At 35.9% G+C, this 22325-nt stretch overlaps 1 protein-coding gene and 1 pseudogene across 2 annotated transcripts; both read left to right on the top strand.

The window, feature by feature from the left end:
• The first annotated feature begins 16309 nt into the window (after positions 1-16309).
• LOC125210809 (uncharacterized) lies at positions 16310-18511 on the top strand. Its single transcript, XM_048110403.2, has 3 exons — positions 16310-16436; positions 16518-17207; positions 17288-18511. Exons 2-3 carry the CDS (start codon positions 16523-16525, stop codon positions 18457-18459), a joined length of 1857 nt encoding a protein of 618 aa, XP_047966360.2. The 5' UTR covers positions 16310-16436; positions 16518-16522; the 3' UTR covers positions 18460-18511.
• Positions 18512-18653: 142 nt separating this feature from the next.
• Positions 18654-20686, top strand: LOC125212613 (uncharacterized; annotated as a pseudogene). The gene is made up of 2 exons (XR_016137072.1): positions 18654-20200; positions 20277-20686. The product of XR_016137072.1 is annotated as an uncharacterized LOC125212613 (transcript).
• Positions 20687-22325: the final 1639 nt, after the last annotated feature.

Raw genomic sequence — 22325 nt, 5'->3', positions numbered from 1 at the left:
CATACCCATGATAATGTACCAGGGTATGAATTCGCGGATGGAAGCTATACTATATCGCATCTACGAAATTCACAAATGCATACCCCGACGGAAAGTGATGTACGAAATACCAGTGATAATGTACGATATACCCATGATAATGTACAATATACCCATGATAATGTACCGGGGTATGAATTCAAGGATGGAAGCTATACTATATAGCATCCACAAATGCATACCCCGACAGAAAGTGATGTACGAAATACCAGTGATAATGTACGATATACCCATGATAATGTACTAGGGTATGAATTCGAGGATGGAAGCTATACTATATAGCATCCACAAATTCACAAATCCATACTCCGTCGGAGAGTGATGTACGAAATTATAGTGATAATGCATGATATACCCATGATAATGCACGATATACCCATGATAATGTACCGGGGTATGAATTCGCGGATGGAAGCTATACTATATAGCATCCACAAATTCAGAAATCCATACCCCGTCAACGAGTGATGTACGAAATACCCGTGATAATGCACGATATAACCATGATAATGCACGATATACCCATGATAATGTACCGGGGTATGAATTCACGGATGGAAGCTATACTATATAGCATCCACAAATTCAGAAATCCATACCCCGTCGGCGAGTGATGTACGAAAAACCCGTGATAATGCACGATATAACCATGATAATGCACGTTATACCCATGATAATGTAGCATCGTATTACACATCGGGCCCAAAGTTAACATCATTCACCAAGAGTTTAGTAGTCCATGGGGCTAGGGTGTAGTACCATCATATTAACATAACTTTCACTAACCGGTGGAAGTTAGATCCAGTCCCCTAGGGTTAACTCATCCATAGGGCTAGGGTATAGTATCCACAAGATTACCCTAGTGAACGTTGTGTTACTGAGTCGGTACTACACCCTAGCCTCATGGATTAGTAAATCCTTTGGGAATGGATATAACTTTCGTCACTTAGTAAAAAAATTATAATCTACATTACATAGAAGGGGCATATACATTAAAACACATTAATGTACATTATTAACACATTAATGTACAAATTAAGTTAATGTACTAATCCATATAAATGATGTAACAGTAATATACTCAAATTGCCCTTTAATGTACGAAACTGGTATAATAATGTACGGCGATGCTTTTAATCAAAGCCATTAGATTAATAGATCCAAGGGCTTATATTAGTCCTATGTTTTATACTAGGGGGTGATAAGGAGGGTAATGCACCCCTATATATATATGTTTGTGTTAAAATGACAACCCCTCCCGTAACACCACTTATACAGTAATATTATAAATGTTACACAGCAATATTACAAACACTACACAGCAATCTATAGATATAGTGTGTCGGATATTGCTGGATAAGAAAAATTGTTGGATAAAGACCAGCAAATTGTTGGCCGTCTTTTTTGGGGGTCCTTTTTTATTTTATTTTTTTGCCACGTGGCAGCTTATTATTCTTCCACGTGTACAAATGATTAGCTAGGAATGGTGCTATGGTGTTATTTTAAGGGGTGGTGGCACCCTAACATGCCCCTATATACATATATATATATATATATATATATATATATAGAGTTGTGATCAATGTCGAACCCTTCTTAAAGACCGAACTAGGGACCAAATTTGGGCCACTCATTTTTCTTAATCTTATGGTTATGATTAATTTAGAATTAATTTAATATTTTATTAAATAAAATCGTTTTTAATTTAATTTTTTTTTCAATTTTTTTTTAATTTTTTTAATTTTTTTTTTAATTTTTTTAATTTTTTAATTTTTATATTTTTAATTTATTTTTTTACTTTTTTTATTGGATAAAAACTTGCTGGAGTAAATAATGAACTATATTCACTACATAATGAACTAAATGAATGTATGTTATGAAATAATTTTTCGCATTCATTATATACTGAATTTACTTCAACTGAAAGATAATTATGTCATAACACATTATGAAGTAATAAACTAATGAAATGAAGTAATAAACTAACGGAATGAAGTAATAGCATGACCGAATGAAGTAATTAACTAACGGGATGAAGTACTAAACCAATCGAATAAAGTAATAACATGATGAATAAATGAAGTAATAAACTAACGGAATAAAATAATAACATGACTGAATGAAGTGATAAACTAACGGAACGAAGTAATAACCCTAAACCCAACGGAAAGATAATTATGTCATAACAAATTATGAAGTAATAAACTAATGGAATGAAGTAATAGCATTACTGAATGAAGTAATAAACTAATGGAATGAAGTAATAAACTAACAGAATGAAGTAATAGCATGAATAAATGAAGTAATAAACTAACGGAATGAAGTAATAGCACGACTGAATGAAGTAATAAACTAACGGAATGAAGTAATAACATGACTGAATGAAGTAATAAACTAACAGAATGAAATAATAACCCTAAACCCAACTGAAAGATAATTATGTCATAACACATTATGAAGTAATAAACAAATAGAATGAAGTAATAGCATGACTGAATGAAGTAATAAACTAACGGAATGAAGTAATAGCATGAATAAATGAAGTAATAAACTAACGGAATGAAGTAATAAGTTCATAACATACGTTCATTTAGTTCATTATGTAGTGAATATAGTTCATTATTTACTCCAGCAAGTTTTTATCGAATAAAAAAAAATTAAAAAAATTTAAAAAATTTTAAAAAAAAGTTTTAAGAAAAAATAAAAAAAACGTTTTCATTTAATAATATAGGACTCTATATATATATATATATACTTAATTAGTCGTCTATTTATATATGCATGTATCTAGCTTCAAAGGATTAAATATTTTTTTTATGTATGTATAGGTTCATGATCAATTGAGATTTTTTAGGCTAATTGAGAAATGAGATGCAATATCAGCCACATGAAAAATATTTTAGATTAATTAATTATGAAAGGGCAGAATGGTAATTTAGGTTTAAAACAAATGAAACGTGGTTTCCAGCACTCCAATTCAATTCAATTCCCAATTTTCCTCCATTAAAGCAACGCCTTCACCAAATCTTTAACCAATTAGCCAATGGAAGGCGTTTCCGCCACCGTCTACCGAGGAATCAGAGGCTACTGACGCCGCAAGGGCTACCAGCGCATCGCCGGCGCCGGTCACAAGCAGAAGATGCGAGTTGTAGAGCTAGGCGATTCCGGCGGGGTGACGCGGCGGAGGTCGTGGCGCATCAAGCTGACGCCGCGGCTGAAGCTTGTCGTGAATCTCCTTCGATTTCGCTATCGTCAGATCGATCACGCCGCAGGCGATGTCTCTGTCGCCGTCGGAATCGAAGCGGTGCACCTCCGATCTGAGGATGTTCCAGCACACGTCCGATCTATCAGTTTCAGAGTAAAGATCTCTCAGGTATTTTTCAGTGTTGTCGCCGGAATCGGAGTTGTGTGATTTTCTTGATCTTTTCCAGTGGCCTCAAAACTAATTTGATTAGAAGAGCGAATTAAGTATGCTGCTTCATCTAATTTTGTGTTTTCGCATAGCGTTGGGAGATTGAAATGCTAATTTGATTAGAAGCGCGAATTGTGATTTTTTCAATTTTTTCAATATGAAACTTCAACTGTTTGATTGGCTTTCACTGAGTTTTGAAGAGACAGAAACTTCAACTGTTTGATTGAATTTTTTATGCAGTTGTTCGGATTTTGAGAAATCTCGTTGCGTTTGGCTATGAGTGAAGGTTCAATTCGTAGGAGAAATTATTAGTTTATTGTTTTTCTCTAGAAATTTTGTTTCTCCGGCGTGAATCGCGAGCGTAAGCGAGGTCAGATCTGTGATCATAATGGAGTTGCTAATTCTCTACTATATGAAAATAAGTTCAGAATTTTGTAGCGGATTGTTGTAACCGACTTCGTCCGTTTCTGATTTTTCAGATTTTTTTTTATGGTGGTGTTGGTATATAAATCAATTCTCAATTTCTGTTATGCTTTGTGTTTCTGGAAAGTGTATTTGGTGTTAATTGTGATAAATGCAGTATATATTGCATCAAATTGTGTTTGCTTATTCAATTATTTGCTTGTTTGAGGTTGGATTTGTTCCTATTTCTGCAAACTTGAACTTAGGTAGTTGAATCTCCAAAAAAACTTCAAATTCTGCTTTGTGTTTCTGGAAAGTGAATTTGGTGTTAATCAATTGTGATTAGATAAAAATAATTGTTATTTTTTAATTATCAATTGTGTTGGATGTAGCTAGATTGGAGAATCAAGCTTAATCATAATGCACTCTAGATGTTTGGTGATATTCCTTTGTTAATGCCAACTACGCACATATAATGTCAACTAGATATATAATGTATGTCTAACTACATATACAATTCATGTCAACTACACACGTATAATGTCAACTATGTGTACAATCATGTCAACTACATATACAATTAATGTCAACTATATGTACAATCATGTCAATTATATATACAATTCATGTCAACTACATATACAATTCATATCAACTATACACATATAATGTCAACTATAAGTTAATGACATTCGATATTCTCGGTATTAATATGTGAATTGTAAGTGTTATTTTTTGGTTGTTGACATTTTAATACGAGTTGTTGACATTCGATATTCTCGGTATTGATATGTGAATTGTAAGTGTTATTTGTTAGTTGTTGACATTTTAATACGAGTTGTTGACATTCGATATTCTTGGTATTGATATGTGAATTATAAGTATTATTTGTCAGTTGTTGACATTTTAATACGAGTTGTTGACATTCGATATTCTCGGTATTGATATGTGAATTATAAGTATTATTTTTTAGTTGTTGACATTTTAATACGAGTTGTTGACATTCGATATTTTCGATATTGATATGTGAATAGTAAGTGTTAGTTGTTGAAATTTTAATACGAGTTGTTGACATTCGATATTCTCGGTATTGATATGTGAATTGTAAGTGTTATTTTTTAGTTGTTGACATTTTAATAAGTTTTATTTTATCGAATGTTGAAGATTTGAAGATTTGAAAATTTGAAGATTTGAATGTTGAAGGTTTGAAGATTTGAATGTTGAAGAGATTTGAAGATTTGAATGTTGAAGATTTGATGATTTGATGATTTGAAGATTTGAATGTTGAAGATTTGAAGATTTGAAGATTTGAAGATTTGAATGTTGAAGATTTGAAGATTTGAAGACTTTGCCGCTAGAGTTTTAGAGAAGATTTTAGAAAATGATTTCAAATACAATTTAATGAAAAGACAATTATACCCCCGTGTTGACATAATGTGATAGTTGTTGACATTAAGTTAATCTTGTGAATTAGTGGCTGAGATTGCATCTTATTTCTCAATTATGCCAAAAAATCTCATCCTAGCAAGACCCTAATTGTATATTACTAGAATTCAGCTATTTTGAAAGTTATATATGTTCTTGAGAATGTGAAATATTAACTAGTGCGTAAAACATCACTTTGTCTATAGTAAAATTAATTATATGTATATAGCTTCCATTCTTTATCAAATTTTAATTTAATATGTATGTATATAGCTTTAGAGGATTATTAGAATTTAGCTATAAAACTGTGACACATGATAAGGGCCGGAGGGAGTATATGTTAGTGTGAATTGCATCCTATAAAAAATAAATTATAAATTACAACTCATAAACCTAATCAAACTATGGATTCATGAATTCCACACTAAGTCTATAGTTATTCCAAACAATAATTTGTAAATAATTTGAATAAGTCACATACCCGAAACCATAAGTAACAACTTTCTTTTGAGATCCACAAAACAAATTTCATTTCAAGTCATTGGAGAGTAAATGTACTGAAACGCCCCTAATGGATATGAATTCATTTTTGTCCAAAAAAGTGTTAAGAAAGTGCAAAAGCACCCGAAACGAGCAGATGGGATAGTATAGGGACCGCAAAAGTGCATTTTAAAGTACAGGACATTCTTTTTCCTAATTCTAGTGCATAACATTAATTCTTCTTCTTTCTCAGCCTTCTTTGACGCGATAATGGACGAGTCGTGTCAAGGAATGGACTCATTAAAGGACATGTGAAGAGCCCATACTCAAGACACGTCAATGCAACACGCATTGGCCACCGTCATCCGAAGCAAGCTCGGGATGGAGGCGATCTGGCGAGTCTCGAGTAGTGTGGGTATTGCAACCAATTCATTCCGAGGTTGGTAGATCAAGAGGCTTTCTGTGTTTACACTGTGATTATTGGATTCATTTTTCTTGTGCGAGGGATTCACTCTTCCTTCTGATATTCGTATATATTTTATTGTTTTCATTTATGTATATTAAATTATGTAATTTTATTAGGGACCATCCCAAAATAAAAACAAAGAATTGCTGATGTGGAAGAGCTCTCACGCTGGAAGCTCAGCATATCAAAGCTGATATATATACGATTTAGCTCCCTTTAAAATTTTAATCATCCAAAAGATATAAGTCATTATTATCTTGATTTTTGTATCTTTCACTCTAAGAATAGAGGGTCAGACTTGCAGACTTTTGCTGCATGAAAAGAATTACTAATGTAATATACTTTGAGTTTGGCGACATGTTTAGGTCATCGGCATCCCTGTCTCTTATCCAGTGACGAAGCCACTATGGGCCTGGGGGCCACTGGGCCCCCAGCTTATAAAATTATTAATATATATATGCTATTACAAAGATAAAGATTGTGAGTAGCCCAGCAAATTGTTCTTGCAATACCCGAGTTCGAATCCCTAAGCCAGCAAATTGTTCATTTTTTTATCCTTTGCACAATTTACATACATTTTTATGCTCCCAAGTCGACCCCCCTTAGAGCCTAAAATTCAATTTTTTTTCTTTGCTTTATTTTAATACACTCTTATATCTAGGAGTTTGTTTAATGTTCCCAAAATTCAATTCATTAAGTAACAAATCATTATTTTTACCCTTTTACTTCCAAGAATTTGTTTTAGTTTCTTAATTACAATATTTTTTTTGTTTCCAAGTTCAAATCCTTCTACCTATAAATAAAAAAAAATATCCTTATTTTATTTTCTTACACTTTTATGTCTAATAGTTTTACTCTCACTGCTATTTTATTTGCATATATCCAACTTTTAGTTTTATATTACTCTAATTTACTTGCACATTGTTTTATAACAATTATAAGCACATATAGTACTAGCATAATTCTAATTTCTATTATGCATTCTCTTTTTTTTTTCCTCTCATTATTCATCTACTATATCTTTTGCAATTCTCCATTGCTGATGCTAAAAAAAATTTCGACGATGCCAACACTAAAAAATACCTAAGCCTCGGGCCCCCCAACGTAAAGTTTCTGGCTTCGTCTCTGTTCTTATCCGTCTCTTAACCGTCTCATCTCTTCACTATTCATGGCCCCCACTGTACTTTTCGCCCCATCTCTTAACTAAGAGACAACACATGCATTCATCCATCTCTTAACCATCTCATCCCTTAACTATTCATTCAATTTCATTTTTTATTTTTAATTCCAACAAATTCATTAAATAAAATAAAAATTACAATTTAAAGACCTAAAAAATTAAAAAATACATAATTAAAATCCTAAAAAAATTAAAAATACATAATTAAAATCATAAAAAAATAAAAAATAAAAAACCATTAAAAAAATTCGAGTGAGAATAGGGAGTTTTTTTATGGTGGATAATTTGTGGGAATGATTTGGTATTTATAGAAGTGATTGGAGGCTTTAAAAAAATTGAAAAAAAATTACAAATTTGAAAAAAAACGGCTATAAATGGCTAGTATAATTTTCGGAATTTTTTTTATATATATTTTTTAATTTTTGAATTTAGTCTGATTTAAAAAAAACTAAAAAAATTCAATTTTAACGGATATAAACGACGCCCACTCGCGTGTCGGCGAGTGGGCGTCACGCACGAACCAGCGTGGCGAGACGTATCGAGGCCGGCCTCTTCGGAAGGAGACACGTGACGAGATGTCCCATCTCGTCGAGACGAGATGGAGGCCGCATCGCCGTCTCGATGCGGTCTCGTCTCTTCGAGACGAGATAGAGCCAGCATCGAGACGCGATGCGGATGCCCTTAGTACCTTACTTTATGAAAAGGATTTTGGGATTTTCCTGATCTGAGTACTTGTGATGACAATTTTAAAATTTAATGAAAGGGCAAATTGAAAAACTTTATTAAGTTGTGAACAAATTCTGGTTATCACATATAGAAAAATGATCAATTATATCATAATTTTGATTTTTTTTAATTATCACATATAGAAAAATTACGCAGCCTTCGGCTTTGTATGGCCGTGAACCTCCGGCTTTGGTGGCTGCGCAGCCTTCGGCCAAACGCCATGACCCTCCCACCATGGAGTTGATTCGTCAAAGGGGTGAACTCTTAGTGGAATTGAGGAAAAATTTGGAACGTGCGCAGCAACGTATGCGATCCTCAGCCAATAAACATCGTCGGGATGTTAGTTTTGAGGTGGGGGACAAGGTCCTATTGAAGCTCCAGCAGTATCGGCAGCATTCGGTTGCCAAACTCTGTCAACCAAGCTTGCGCGACGTTTTTACGGGCCGTTTGAGGTAATTGAACGAATTGGTCCAGTGGCCTACCGCCTGAAGCTACCGGAGGGTGCGCGTATCCATGACGTTTTCCATGTCAGCTTACTGAAACCGTTTGTGGCTGGTGGTTCTGTGGAATTCGAGGGTGAGCTGCCGTCAGACATTTTGGGTACCAGACCGATTCTCCGCCCGATCAAGGTCTTGGACCGCCGGGTAACCTTGCAGGGGGATATTGCCGTCGACCAGGTTTTGGTCGAGTGGGCCGGAGCGTCGCAGAGTCAGCCGACCTGGAACCTGTTGCTGCGATGCGTCGCCGATTTCCGCAACTCCTTGAGGACAAGGAGTCTCTTAACCAGTGGGGAGTTGATACGGGTGTTCCCCCAACATCCTCAACAACGACACCAGTGAGTTCCATAGCGGGACTGGAGCAAAGCGTAGCAGAGGGAGCACGGCGGAAAAAGGGACGTAAAGCTCATACGCAAGTGGAGCCGAGAAGAGATGGGCGACCGAGGCGGTAGCAGAAGCAGCCGATGAAGTTTGGAGACTTTGTGTCTCGTTAGTTTAGTATTTTGTTATTTAAAGGAATATTTATATTTTGGACTTCTTTATTTATATTTTGAGTCGAGCGTAATTATAAGCTCCGTATCGGATTTTCTTGTTGGTTCTTTTCCGGTATAATCGAGTCGAACCAAACCTAGGGTCCTTAGATATATAAATAGGGATTCTGTGTATTGAGCAAATCAATCAATATACCAGAAATTTCCTACTCTCTCGCAATTTACTTTTCAGCCAAGTTTTATGCTCCACGGCCAAAACCTTATTGGCGTGGAAATCTGGTTGCTCGACGGAGATAAATCTCTGCGAACGGACCTCTATCCGGCGAACCTCTCGCCTCTGCTATCGTTACAACACAATTCGTAACATTCCAGGCAGTGGCGGATGCAGAAATAAATTTTAATAGGGGCTTTACTAAAAAATTTTATTGTTAACAAAATCTATATATTCCATCCGTCCGTGAAATATTGTACATTTTTGCCATTTTGGTCCGTCTGTATTGTTCACTTTGCTTTTTTCCATTTTTGATAAATGGACCTCACTTTCCATTAACTCTCTAAACTCACATTTTATCTTATAACTAATATATAAATGTGAGACTTTTTCTACTCACTTTCTTCACATTTCTTAAAATTAAGTCAAATTTGGACAACATTTCATAGACAGAAGGGTATATATTATATAAAGAAATACTTCATCCATCCTAAAAAAAAAACTAGTTTTAGCATTTTAGGCCATCCCCCAAAATTAGAGTCTAAATATGAAAAGTTTTCATATATTATCACCACTAAATAATGGGGACCCACAATCCACTAACACTATTTCTGCTACTTTTTGTTTTCTCTTACTTCTTTTCAATCTCTCTTAGTTTACCAATTATATATTAAAATTCGTGTCATTTATAAATTTATCTATTTTTTTTAGAATAAAGGAAGTATAATAATAATTATAAAAATGCATAAATATATTATACATAAAATTAATACTACAACACAAATTTAACCATTTTAATTCTTTTGAATAAAAAACGGCAGTGTCAGTTTAGGAAACAATTTAACCATTATAATTCTTTTCGAACACAAGTAGAGCCAAACAAGAGAAACATTTTCAATTTTCAACAGTACACATCTGAATAAAAAAACGGTAGTGATTAAAGTGTTACTAGGTGGATGATAAGTGATAACATTAAATTTAAATTTAGTGGCACTTTAAAAAAGAATTTAATCAAAAAACGTGCGACAGCCACGTATTTAATGAGTGAGTAGGGATTGACTTTTTCAACTCTATTATTATTATATTCGTGTAAGTTTAACCGTTCATCTTCTCCTTCTTCCCAATTCAAAAGCGGCCATTGATGAGATGTAAGTAGTTTTCTCTGTAAATTTAATTTTCAGCCCCTCCTTTCTATTAAATCTCCAACAATTTAGACTGCAAAAACATCAATTTGATGAGGGCTGAAGATACTTTTCACAAAACTTCAAAAAATTTTATAATAGAAATATATTAAAAAAAAAAATTGGGGAAGGGCTTAAGCCCCTCCCCTCTTGAACGTGTGTCCGCCAGTGATTCCAGGTGATGACAACAGAGTAGTATCAAAGGCACAACCAGATTCTCCCTATTACCCGAACAAATGGTTCTTCAGTTCAATATTTTTCTGTGTGGTATGTTGTCTTCCTTGCAATGGACCTTGCTACTTCTTTCCTGATACCAATCATCCTTTGTATGATATCCCCTTGATGGTTGATCTGTCATGCATGGCTGCCCCAAGCATTATAAAGCACAGCTCACACAGCCAACACCTTCTCTTTCGCACCTCCCGCTATTTGCTGACCTCACCCATCACTTGTTGTTCCCACAGCTCCACCATTCATGATGTCTATAGGTGCACTACCTGCAATTTCTACATTCATATAAGGTGTGCCTTACTACCAAAAAGGATTCAATTTCGTAAATTCGATCAACATCCTCCGCATTTGATCACTACTGGTACTAGTAGTACTGGTAGTTATAATGACATATGCGAGGTGTGTGAGGAAGGTATAGAGTGCAAGTACTGGTTCTACCATTGTGCTAAATGTGACTACTCTGTCCACGTAAATTGCATTCCCTCGCTTGGCTATTTATCCAAAGTCAAGTTTGGAGGCAAATTTGATATTTCTTGTCACTTTCATCCTCTCACTCTTACACGGATGCTTACTTACGGAAGAAATGAGAAGTGTGGGCAATGCCACAAAATCATTCAGGAATTGGTAGACCAAGTGGCCTTTTCCTGCTCACAATGCGATTATTGGATTCATTTTTCTTGTGCAAGGGAAGGGATTCATTCACATCCTCTCAGGATTGTAAATCCTTGGTTTTCGGAGAAATCGATGAACAGAGGTTCTATGGTATTGCTGATGAATGAAGATTAGTTGATTGTATATTTTGGAATTATGGAGAACATGGATTTACTGTGTTTAAGAAACTGTACTTGTTTGCATTGGTTTTACGAAATTTGATTTGCCTATTTAGTTTTTCAATAGTAGTACTGTATATTGTGACAAATACCAACAATATCAGGGCATACAATTTTAAATAAAGAGTGAACCTATATATTTAGGTCATGGTATAATATATGTGAACATATTTGCAGTTCGTATTCTTTAAAATGAACTTTTTCGTTCCATATAATATCCATTTTACTCGTTCCAGGTGCTTTTAAACTCTTTTCCAACAAAATTGCCCCTAAATCCATTAGGGACTTTTTTACATTTATACTTTAATGATCTGAAATAAAATTTGTTTTGTCGGCTCATGAAATGAAGGGTTAATTCTATTTGTGTTCTAGGCTACAATAGCCATTCCATCTTAATACTGCGTTTTTTTTAGCTTCCCAGTTTGGGAGAAACGCATGTCCGTCATGCGTCTTTCGTTAATGAAACGCATCAGATACATGCGTCTTAGGGAAAGGCGCATGACCCTCATGCGTCTTTTAATTTTTTAATTTTTTTATTGAAAGACGCATGACATGCGTCTTTCCCTAAGACGCATAAGTGTCATGCGTCTCTATTTTGAACATAAATCGCGACAGACAGAGGCAAAAAACCATTCTGTGAAAGATGAGAGAAAAAAAGGAGGCAGCGCGATTTTGAGCCAATTTCCGGCGATTTCGTTAATTTTGTCGGCGATTTCTTCCATCTTGTCGTTATATTTAGGTAAGTTTATCTCTTACTCTTAATTATTGAATAATATTGTTAGATTAGGTTGGTTTTCCCTGATTTATTAAATTAGGGTTCATAGGAAAAAAATTGTCCCTAATTTTTGTATTTGTTATATTTTCTTATGCAGAAATCATGCAAATATTTGTGAGTTTGTATTGGGGTGGTAAAATAGTTCAACTTCCACACTTGGGTATTTGTTATGATCCACCTCGGGCGAGAGGCTCCATTATATTGAATTCGTGCGTTTCGTATTCTGAATTAGTTGCAATGATATGTGGTGCAATGAGAATAGATATGAATCAACACGTCATTCAAATATCATGGAGACATTGTCTAGTCTTTGCATCCACTATGAGTTATATATGTACTAAGATTTACACTGATCAAAGTGTGGAGTTTATGTTCAACGATGCTCAAAATTCTACTCGTTGTATTGAATTGTTTGTTGAGTATTCACCTGTGAGAAGTTCAGAAATCACACCAAGTGTTGATTATGGCGTTGTTGATTGTGGTATTGGATCATCGGCGAGGGTTGAACATGTGAGCTCTGATCGTGATATGAGTGTTGCAGATGCTGTTAATGTTGGTGTTGGAATAAATAACGACTTAGATGTTGCAGATACCCTTGATGATAATACTCGCATTGTACGAGATAATGATGAACCATTGTCGCCAGTAACATCTGAGGCAGATGCCAGTCTAAGTGAGAATCCACCCAATTTAACAACCCAATGTAAGATGAATTTCTCACATTAATTTCTGAATTTCGTCCATAAATTAGAGATAAAAGACTTAACAAAAATCTCAAGATTCAACAATCATTCTTCACTAATTCGATGAATTTCACAACTTCAATAATTGGATAAATTTCACAAACATATAGAATCAATTGCTTGCATATCATCAACAAACACCCGTTACAATTAACAAAACATCAAATTATCAGCCTAATTGAACAATTTAATCAGAAACCCTAATTTACAAAATCACCTAAAACCAAAACAAAAAAGCCAATAACCAACCAATAAGTGAAGAATGTTGAAGGATTGAAGAAAACTTACCAAAATAAAACGAAAAATTGGAAGAAGTCGCCGGAAATCGCCAAGAATCGCCGCTGCCGTTTTTCCCCTGCTGCGCGTTCTGCGTCTGAGTTCTGGAGGGGTGTCTAAAGTCAAAGTAAAGACGCATGTGCGTTATGCGTCTTACCTATAGACGCATGTGCGTCATGCGGCTTTTAAAAAAAAAAATTAAAAATTGATAGACGCATGATTGTTATGCGTCTTTAGTTAAAACGCGTAACCCTGATGCGTTTCATTAAAGAAAGACGTCATGACGGACATGCGTTTCTCCCAAATTGGGAAGCTAAAAAAAACGCAGTATTAAGATGGAATGGCTATTGTAGCCTAGAACAAAAATAGAATTAACCCATGAAATGAAATTTGTTATGTAAATTTAACATTAGTAGTTAATATTCTATGACTAATCAAAATTATTCTTGTATTCCTATTTTATTAGTGTATAAATTCATATGCTTTTAACTTTCTCTTTCGTTACCAGGTTTCCAAATTTGATTATATTATATAAATTTATATACTTTGACTATATTATTATCATAATCTATACTTAGTCGACGTCTATTTATACATGCATGTATATAGCTTCCAAGGATTAAGTATGTTTTTTTTATTTATGTATGCTTGTATATATATTACCAGAAATTTAGCTATTTTGAAAATTATACTACCTCCGTCCACGAAAATTCGTCCCGGTTTGACCGGGCACGAGTTTTAAGAAATGTAATGGAAAGTGAGTTGAAAAAGTTAGTGGATTGTGGGTCCTATTTTTATATATTAGTCTTATAATAAAATGTGAGTAGGAATGATTTAGTGAAATATGAGGTCCACTACCAAAAATGGTAAAAGTGAAATGGGACAAAATTTGGGGGACGGACGGAAATAGAAAAGTGGGACAAAATTTGAGGTAGTATATGTTCTTGAGAATGTGAAAATATTAACTAGTGCGTAAAACTTCCGTGTGTCTATAGTAAAATTAATTATATGTATATAGTTTCCATTCTTTGTCAAATTTTAATTTAATATGCATGTATATAGCTTTTAGAGGATTATTAGAATTTAGCTATAAAACCGTGACACATAATGGGTGAAGGAGGGAGTATATGTTAGTGGGAATTGCATCCTACAAAATATAAATTATAATTCACAACTCATAAGCCTAATCAAACTATGGATTCATGAATTGCCCACTAAGTTTATTACTATTCCAAACAATAATTTGTAAATAATTTGAATAAGTCACATACCCGAAAACATACGTAACAAATTTCATTTTAGATCCACAAAACAAATTTCATTTCAAGTCATTGGAGAGTAAATACACTGAAATGCCCCTAATGGATATGAATGCATTTTTGTCCAAAAAAAAGTGTTAAAAAAGTGCAAAAGCACCCGAAACGAGCAGATGGGATAGTATAGGGACCGCAAAAGTGCATTTTAAAGTACATAACATTTTTTTTCCTAATTCTAGTGCATAACGTTTCTTCTTCTTTACCAACCTCTTTGACACGATAATGGATGAGTCGTGTCAAGGAACGGACTCATTAAAGGACATGGGAAGAGCCCATACTCAACACGCGTCAAATGCAACACGCATTGGCCACCGTCATCCGAAGCAAGCCCGCGATAGAGGCGATCAGGCGAGGCTCGAGTAGTGTGGGTATTGCAACCGATTCATTCAGGGGTTGGTAGATCAAGTGGCTTTTTGTTTTTCACTGTGATTATTGGATTCATTTTTCCTGTGCGAGGGATTCACTCTCTTCCTCTGATATTCGTATATATTTTATTTTTTTCATTTATGTATATTAAATTATGTAACTTTATTAGAGACCATCCAAAATAAAAACAAAGAATTGCTGATGTGGAAGAAGCTCCTACGCTGGAAGCTCAGCATATCAAAGCTGATATATATGCTCTATTTAGCTCACTTTTCAATTTTACTTATCCAAATGAGAAAAGTCATTAATATCTTGATTTTTTTTGTGTCTTTCACTCTAAGAATAAAGGTTCAGACTTGCAGACTTTTGCAGCATGAAAAGAATTACTAATGTCATATACTTTGAGTTTGGCAACATGTTTTAGTACCTTACTTTATGAAAAGGATTTTGGAATTTGCCTGATCGAGTACTTGTGATGACAATTTTAAAAATTAATGAAAGGGAAAATTGAAACATTATTAAGTTGTGAACAAATTCTGGTTATCACATGTAGAAAAATGATCAATTATATCAAAATCTTGACTTGTTTTTTAATTATCACATATAGAAAAATTTCGGCATGCAAAGAACATGAATATATTTTCATTTTGCGTAGATGGGTAAAAATTAAAGACGTGATTAAATAAGTGTATTTAACGACATCGTTTAAGTAATCTAACATTTTTTCCACATAGTATTTTCAGTATGTAACATCACCCATAATTTCCCACAAATATATATGTTATGAGTTAATCGAGAAAAATATTATGATATATTTATCCATTTTTTAATCGTCATAACTTAGTGGTATTTCTGTAATTTTTCCTTTATGATACCAATATTTTAGAAATAACTGTGAGAGTATTTTATATTGACTATTTAGTTGGATACATCACTCCTTACTCGAGTACTGAATAATCATTACTGACATTACTACGGACACAGTTTACTAAGAAATTTGGAAACATGTAATATTTTCTAAAACTTAGTCGAACAAAATAAGTAAATAACAAACATGATGACATCGAATTACAGATCACAAACATTCTCACAATTATAAAGTAATGTGCACATGACAATTGAACAAAGTGGATGTACGTAGTGATATTCGATTGATTAATATTCTTGGCCGACTAACCAAGTCAAGTATACATATGTACTGTACATGATTTATAAAAGAAGCACGCATCATTATATATTCCATCTAAAACATGATTCATAGAGTACTATATATTCCAAGTTGTTGCTATGTCTCAACACATCTTCTCCTAACTCACATTCAATTGCATCACTGAAGAGGAAAAATACTCAGAGGCATTTCCGCATTTCGTCGACTGCTCTTACCTTAGGGTTGGTATTTTTGAGTTGATCTCTTTTACTCGAAGTTGTTGTGAATGTATTAACACCTCTTTTTCTTTGTTTGAATGACAGTTGTTATGGAGGGAGATAGGCATTTCAGTCATCGTCATCCATTGATTTCCTTTCTAGTAGATGATAAGGAAGTGGATGACACTGATAACTTTCATTCTTGCAAAATTTGTGGTTTGCTAATTCTATCTGCTCCTTCCTACACTTGCATCTTTGTTGCTTGTGAATTGTTTCTGCACGAATCATGTGCACACAAATTCCACCAAAAATTTATCCATCCCAATCATAAGCCGAGATATAAGGACCACACCCTTCGTCTCCGAGAAGGAAGTCCCAATTTCACCTACAAATGTGAGGATTGCGATTTCAAAATGCATCCTCTGGCTGCAGCTGCAATGCTTGGTGTTGAGATCAAAACCAAACACAAGAGCCATCCACCTCACCCGCTCGTGGCTCATTTTAGACAGATTATGTCACTGTGTGATTGCTGTGGGGAGATGCATCAAGGTTTCTTCTTCTGGTGCCAACTCTGTGATTTCTGGATTCATCAAGACTGCACCATACTGCCTACCGCTATCACGCTCATTTATCCTTGGCCTTTCCTTCTCGCTTATTCTATTCCTGCCATTATGCGATCTCTTCAGTGCACAGTTTGCTACCATCCCTTGCTTCTTACCCATAACGCCATATATCTATGTCCCCAAAACCAGAAGTTTTCTCACGTCAGATGTGGACTCAACAAAACTCAATCCAGTATGCAAGGATCATATATAACTCATTCACTCCACTTCTTATACTAATAATACTATCGGTTAACTCTTTATTCATTGCAGAAACAAGGCTAGAGTTGCTCCAACTGCAAGACGACGAGTTGGACACATTTCCAAGTTTGGAGATCCGTACATACTCCCAGAGAAACCAAACAGATAATATTAGTGATGGAGATAGGAAGCTTGCAATTGAGAATTTTCACAAGCATCCTTTGACCCTAGTTGGTGATGCGGCAGAGGATCATAATTACAATTGTAAAAAATTAGTGTGTGATATATGCATACAAACCATTACCATTCCATCTCCATTTTACAGATGCTCCCAACAAACTGGTGGCTGCTCTTTCCTTGCGCATAAAGTCTGTTCAGAGCTTCTCCCTATTATCAAGTTTGGGTTACCAATGGATAGAAACGGCGAACGATTAAAGGCACAACCTTGTCCGTGCCCGAACCAGTGGTTCTTCAGCTCAATATTTTTCTGTTTTTTCTGCTCTCTTCCTTGCAATGGACCCTGCTACTTCTTTTCTGACTCTGAACATCCTTTGCATGATGTCCCCTGGATGATTGATCTGTCGTGCATGGCTGCTCCAAGCATTACAAAGCACAGCTCACATAGCCAACACCTTCTCTTTCGCACTGCCCGCTATTCGCAGGCCTCTACCATCAGTTGTTGTTCCCGCGGCTCCACCTTTCTCGATGTCTATAGGTGCACTACCTGCGATTTCTACATTCATCTAAGGTGCGCCTTGCTCCCAAAAAGGGTTCATTTTCGTAAATTTGATCAACATCCTCTGGATTTGATCACTAGTAATAGTGGTGGTAGTGATCATGACATCTGTGAGGTGTGTGAGGAAGGTATAGAGTGCAAGTATTGGTTCTACCGATGTGCTAAATGTGACTACTCTTTCCACATAAACTGCATTCCCTCGCTTGGCTATTTGTCCAAAGTCAAGTTCGGAGGCAAAAGTAGCATGCCTTGTCACTCTCATCCTCTCACACTTAAACGGATGCTTACTTACGGAAGAAATGAGAGGTGTGGGTATTGTCACCAAATCATCCCGGGATTGATAGATGAAGCGGCTTTCTCATGCTCACAGTGCGAATATTGGGTTCATTTTTCTTGTGCGAGGGATTCACTCTCATCCTCTGATCAGATTCCTAGATCCATGGTTTTCGGTGAATTCGATATGCAGGCGATATATGATCATATAAGTAGCATTCAATCTGAGTTGTAAGTTGTAAAGCCTTTTAACGGGGCATTTAGTTGTAAGTTGTTATTGTGTTTCAGTGGTTGTGTGCTATTGTTTGATTTTATTATGTACTACTACAAATGTTACTTATGCATCACAAATTCCATAAGAACATGTGTGATGTGTTTGATTATTAGTAAATATTGTTTGCTAACAATAGGAGATTCCATAAGAACATGTGTGATATGCATCACTACAAATAAATTTTCCAAAACTTTTCTTCCCAAATGTGGACACGGTTTTTGAAAGGAACAAGGCATCATGGTATTTTCAACAAAAACTTAAATGGTACATCGAGACCTGAGGGCGCAACCATGTCCGGACCCGGCCGAATGGTTCTTCCATGGAATATTTTACTGTGTCTTCTGTTGTCTTCCTTGCAATGCACTTTGCTACTACCTTTGTTTTCCTAGTTCTTCCGTTGTTCCCTTGTTGGTTGATCTGTCGTGCATGGCTACTGCATTGTAAAGCACAGCTCCCACTGCCAACACCTTCTCTTTCCCACCTCCCGCAGTCCGGTGGCCTCCCCCATCAGTTGTTGCTCCCGCATCTCTATTGCTTTTGATGTCTATAAGTGCACTATCAGTGATTTCTACATTCATACAAGGTGCGCCGTACTACCAAAAAAGATTCATTTTCGTAAATACGATCACTACCAATACTAGTAATAGTAGTGGTAGTGATCACGACATCTGTGAGGTGTGTGAGGAAGGTATAGAGTGCAAGTATTGGTTCTACCGATGTGCTAAATGTGACTACTCTTTCCACATAAACTGCATTCCCTCGCTTGGCTATTTGTCAAAAGTCAAGTTCGGAGGCAAGTGTAGCATACCTTGTCACTCTCATCCTCTCACATTTAGAAGGATGCTTACTTATGGAAGAAATGAGAAGTGTGGGTATTGCAACCAAATCATTGTGGGATTGGTAGATAAAGCAGCTTTCTCCTGTTCACAGTGAGATTATTGGATTCATTTTTCTTGTGCAAGGAATTTACACTCATCCACTCAGTTTCGTAGATCCGTACTTTTCGAGGAATTTGAAAATTAAACAAGTCATGAGTACAACGAATATAAGTACTTGATTTTACTGTGTTTAGTAGTTGTGTTAATTCTGATAAAGAGCTTGGTTTTAAATAAAATGATATTCTATTGTTTTTACTATTTCCGTCTGTGAAATTTTTTCCGATAGATCTATTTTAAGCACTTTAGTAAAATTAGTCTCCATCTACTGAGCGAGTCTCTTCATCATTACAAGTGATACCTTTCCATTGACAGTGGTGAGAAGTGGAGTTGATATAAGGCCATCTGAAATCCATCAAAGCCTTCAATTCTCCACGAAGGAGATCCCAATTTCACCTACAAATGTGAGGATTGCGATATAAAAATGCGTCCTCTGGCTGCCGCTGCAATGCTTGGTGTTGAGATCAAAACCAAACACAAGAGCCATCCACCTCACCCTCTCGTGGCTCTTTGTAGAGAGACTTTCTTCTCTTGCCAACTCTGTGACTTCTGGATTCATCAAGACTGCACCATACTGCCTACCACTCTCAATCACCTCTCTAATCCTTGGCCTTTCGTCCACGTATATTCTATTCCTACCGATTCCCGGTGTAGCAAGTGCATCGTTTGCGACAAACCCTTGCTTCGTACCCATAACGCCATCTATCTATGTCCCCAAACCAGGAAGTTTTCTCACGTCAGATGTGCCCTCGACAAAATTCAATCCAGTATGCAAGGATCATATATCTCTTTTCACTCAGACTTCATATACTATAATATCTACTAAATATATATTTATTGCAGAAACAAGACTCGAGTTAATCCAACTGCCAGACGACAACTTGGACACATTTCCACGTTTGGAGATCCGTATGAGTATGAGGATACTAGTGATGAAGATGAGGATGCTAGTGACGACGATAGGAAGCTGGCAATTGAGAATTTTCACAAGCATCATCTGGTCCTAGTTGGGGAGAAGGAAGAGGATCATAATTATAAATGCAAAAAACTAGTGTGTGATATGAACGCACACTTTTCACACAAAAACACACAGTGGGCGTATAGAAGGCACACCTCTAGTCCTCCGCGAATTGCCACCGCCGCCACATCCTCCGTCCACACTCCATTAAAGAGGTAGAAACAAGTTTGAAGCTTTACAAATCAAATAAATGGTGGATTAAATTGAAAATAATTCAACCATAGGTTGAGTTATTAAAAAGGACAGAGCACTAAGCTATATAATTAGCTCTGGATACTTGAATTTATTTGAAAATTGCTGAACACAATCAAATCCTTCTCAAATTAACACACACACATACATGCAAGCAATGTTTGGTTGATCAATCTTTCAGAATTCAATCTTTGAATCAAGAATGCTGAATGACATGAAAAATTTTAGGATCGGAAAATCCCCAACACTCCACATTTGGTTCAGAAGCTCTTCTTAAAGCAGAGGAAATGGAAGAATAATGAAACAGAGGAAACTTAGCTCAGGGCTATTTGATCTTATTAAACACAGCAAAAACCCACAATTTCTTTTTTTGACCTTCTTGTGATTGAAGCAAAAACCCACAATCTTCTGATCAAAATGCTGAATGAAATAGAAAATGTTAGGATAGGAAAATCCTTAAGTAACACTCCACATTTTGTTTAGAAGGTCTTCTAAAAACAGAGGTGACTTGATTCATCGAGATCTTTATGCTTTGTTTGACACGAGACACTGATTATTATCGGAAAAAAACTAACAAAATGGGAGAAGATAGAACACGAAACAATAGCAACATCATGACATAAGCTCAATCTGAATGCATAAGATGAAGCACTGATATGGAGCGGAATGGCATAGTCAACTAGTGTGTGATTTATGCATACAAACCATTACCATTCCATCTCAATTTTACAGATGCTCTCAACAAATTGGTGGCTGCTCTTTTCTTGCCCATAAAGTCTGTGTAGACCTTCTCCCCCTTCTCAAGTTTGAGACTCCAGATGAACTCGGCGATGTAGTAAAGGCACAAATTTGTCCGTGCCCGAACAAATGGTTCTTCAGTTCAATATTTTTCTGTTTTTTCTGCTCTCTTCCTTGCAATGGACCTTGCTACTACTTTTTTAAGTTTCAACATCCTTTATATGATGTACCCTTGACGACTGATCTGTCGTGCGTAGCTGCTCCAAGCATTATAAAGCACAGCTCATATAGCCAACACCTTCTCTTTCGCACTGCCCGCTATTCGCGGGCCTCTACCATCAGTTGTTGTTCCCGCGGCTCCACCTTTCTTGATGTCTATAGGTGCACTACCTGCGATTTCTACATTCATCTAAGGTGCGCCTTGCTCCCAAAAAGGGTTCATTTACGTAAATTTGATCAACATCCTCTGGATTTGATCACTAGTAATAGTAGTGGTAGTGATCATGACATCTGTGAGGTGTGTGAGGAAGGTATAGAGTGCAAGTATTGGTTCTACCGATGTGCTAAATGTGACTACTCTTTCCACATAAGCTGCATTCCCTCGCTTGGCTATTTGTCCAAAGTCAAGTTCGGAGGCAAAAGTAGCATGCCTTGTCACTCTCATCCTCTCACACTTAAACGGATGCTTACTTACGGAAGAAATGAGAGGTGTGGGTATTGTCACCAAATCATCCCGGGATTGGTAGATGAAGCGGCTTTCTCATGCTCACAGTGCGAATATTGGGTTCATTTTTCTTGTGCGAGGGATTCATCTGATCAGATTCCCAGATCTATGGTTTTCTGTGAATTCGATGTACAGGCGATATATGATTTTGTAAGTAGGCATCAATCTGAGTGATCTTGTGCCTTCTATATATATATATATGAGTGAATAAAATAACCCT

This window comes from Salvia hispanica, chromosome 3, assembly GCF_029641045.1.
Source record: "Salvia hispanica isolate PSC_SH4W2 chromosome 3, Shi_PSC_v1, whole genome shotgun sequence".
NCBI lineage: Eukaryota > Viridiplantae > Streptophyta > Magnoliopsida > Lamiales > Lamiaceae > Salvia > Salvia hispanica.
This window is presented reverse-complemented; position numbering and strand designations above follow the sequence as displayed.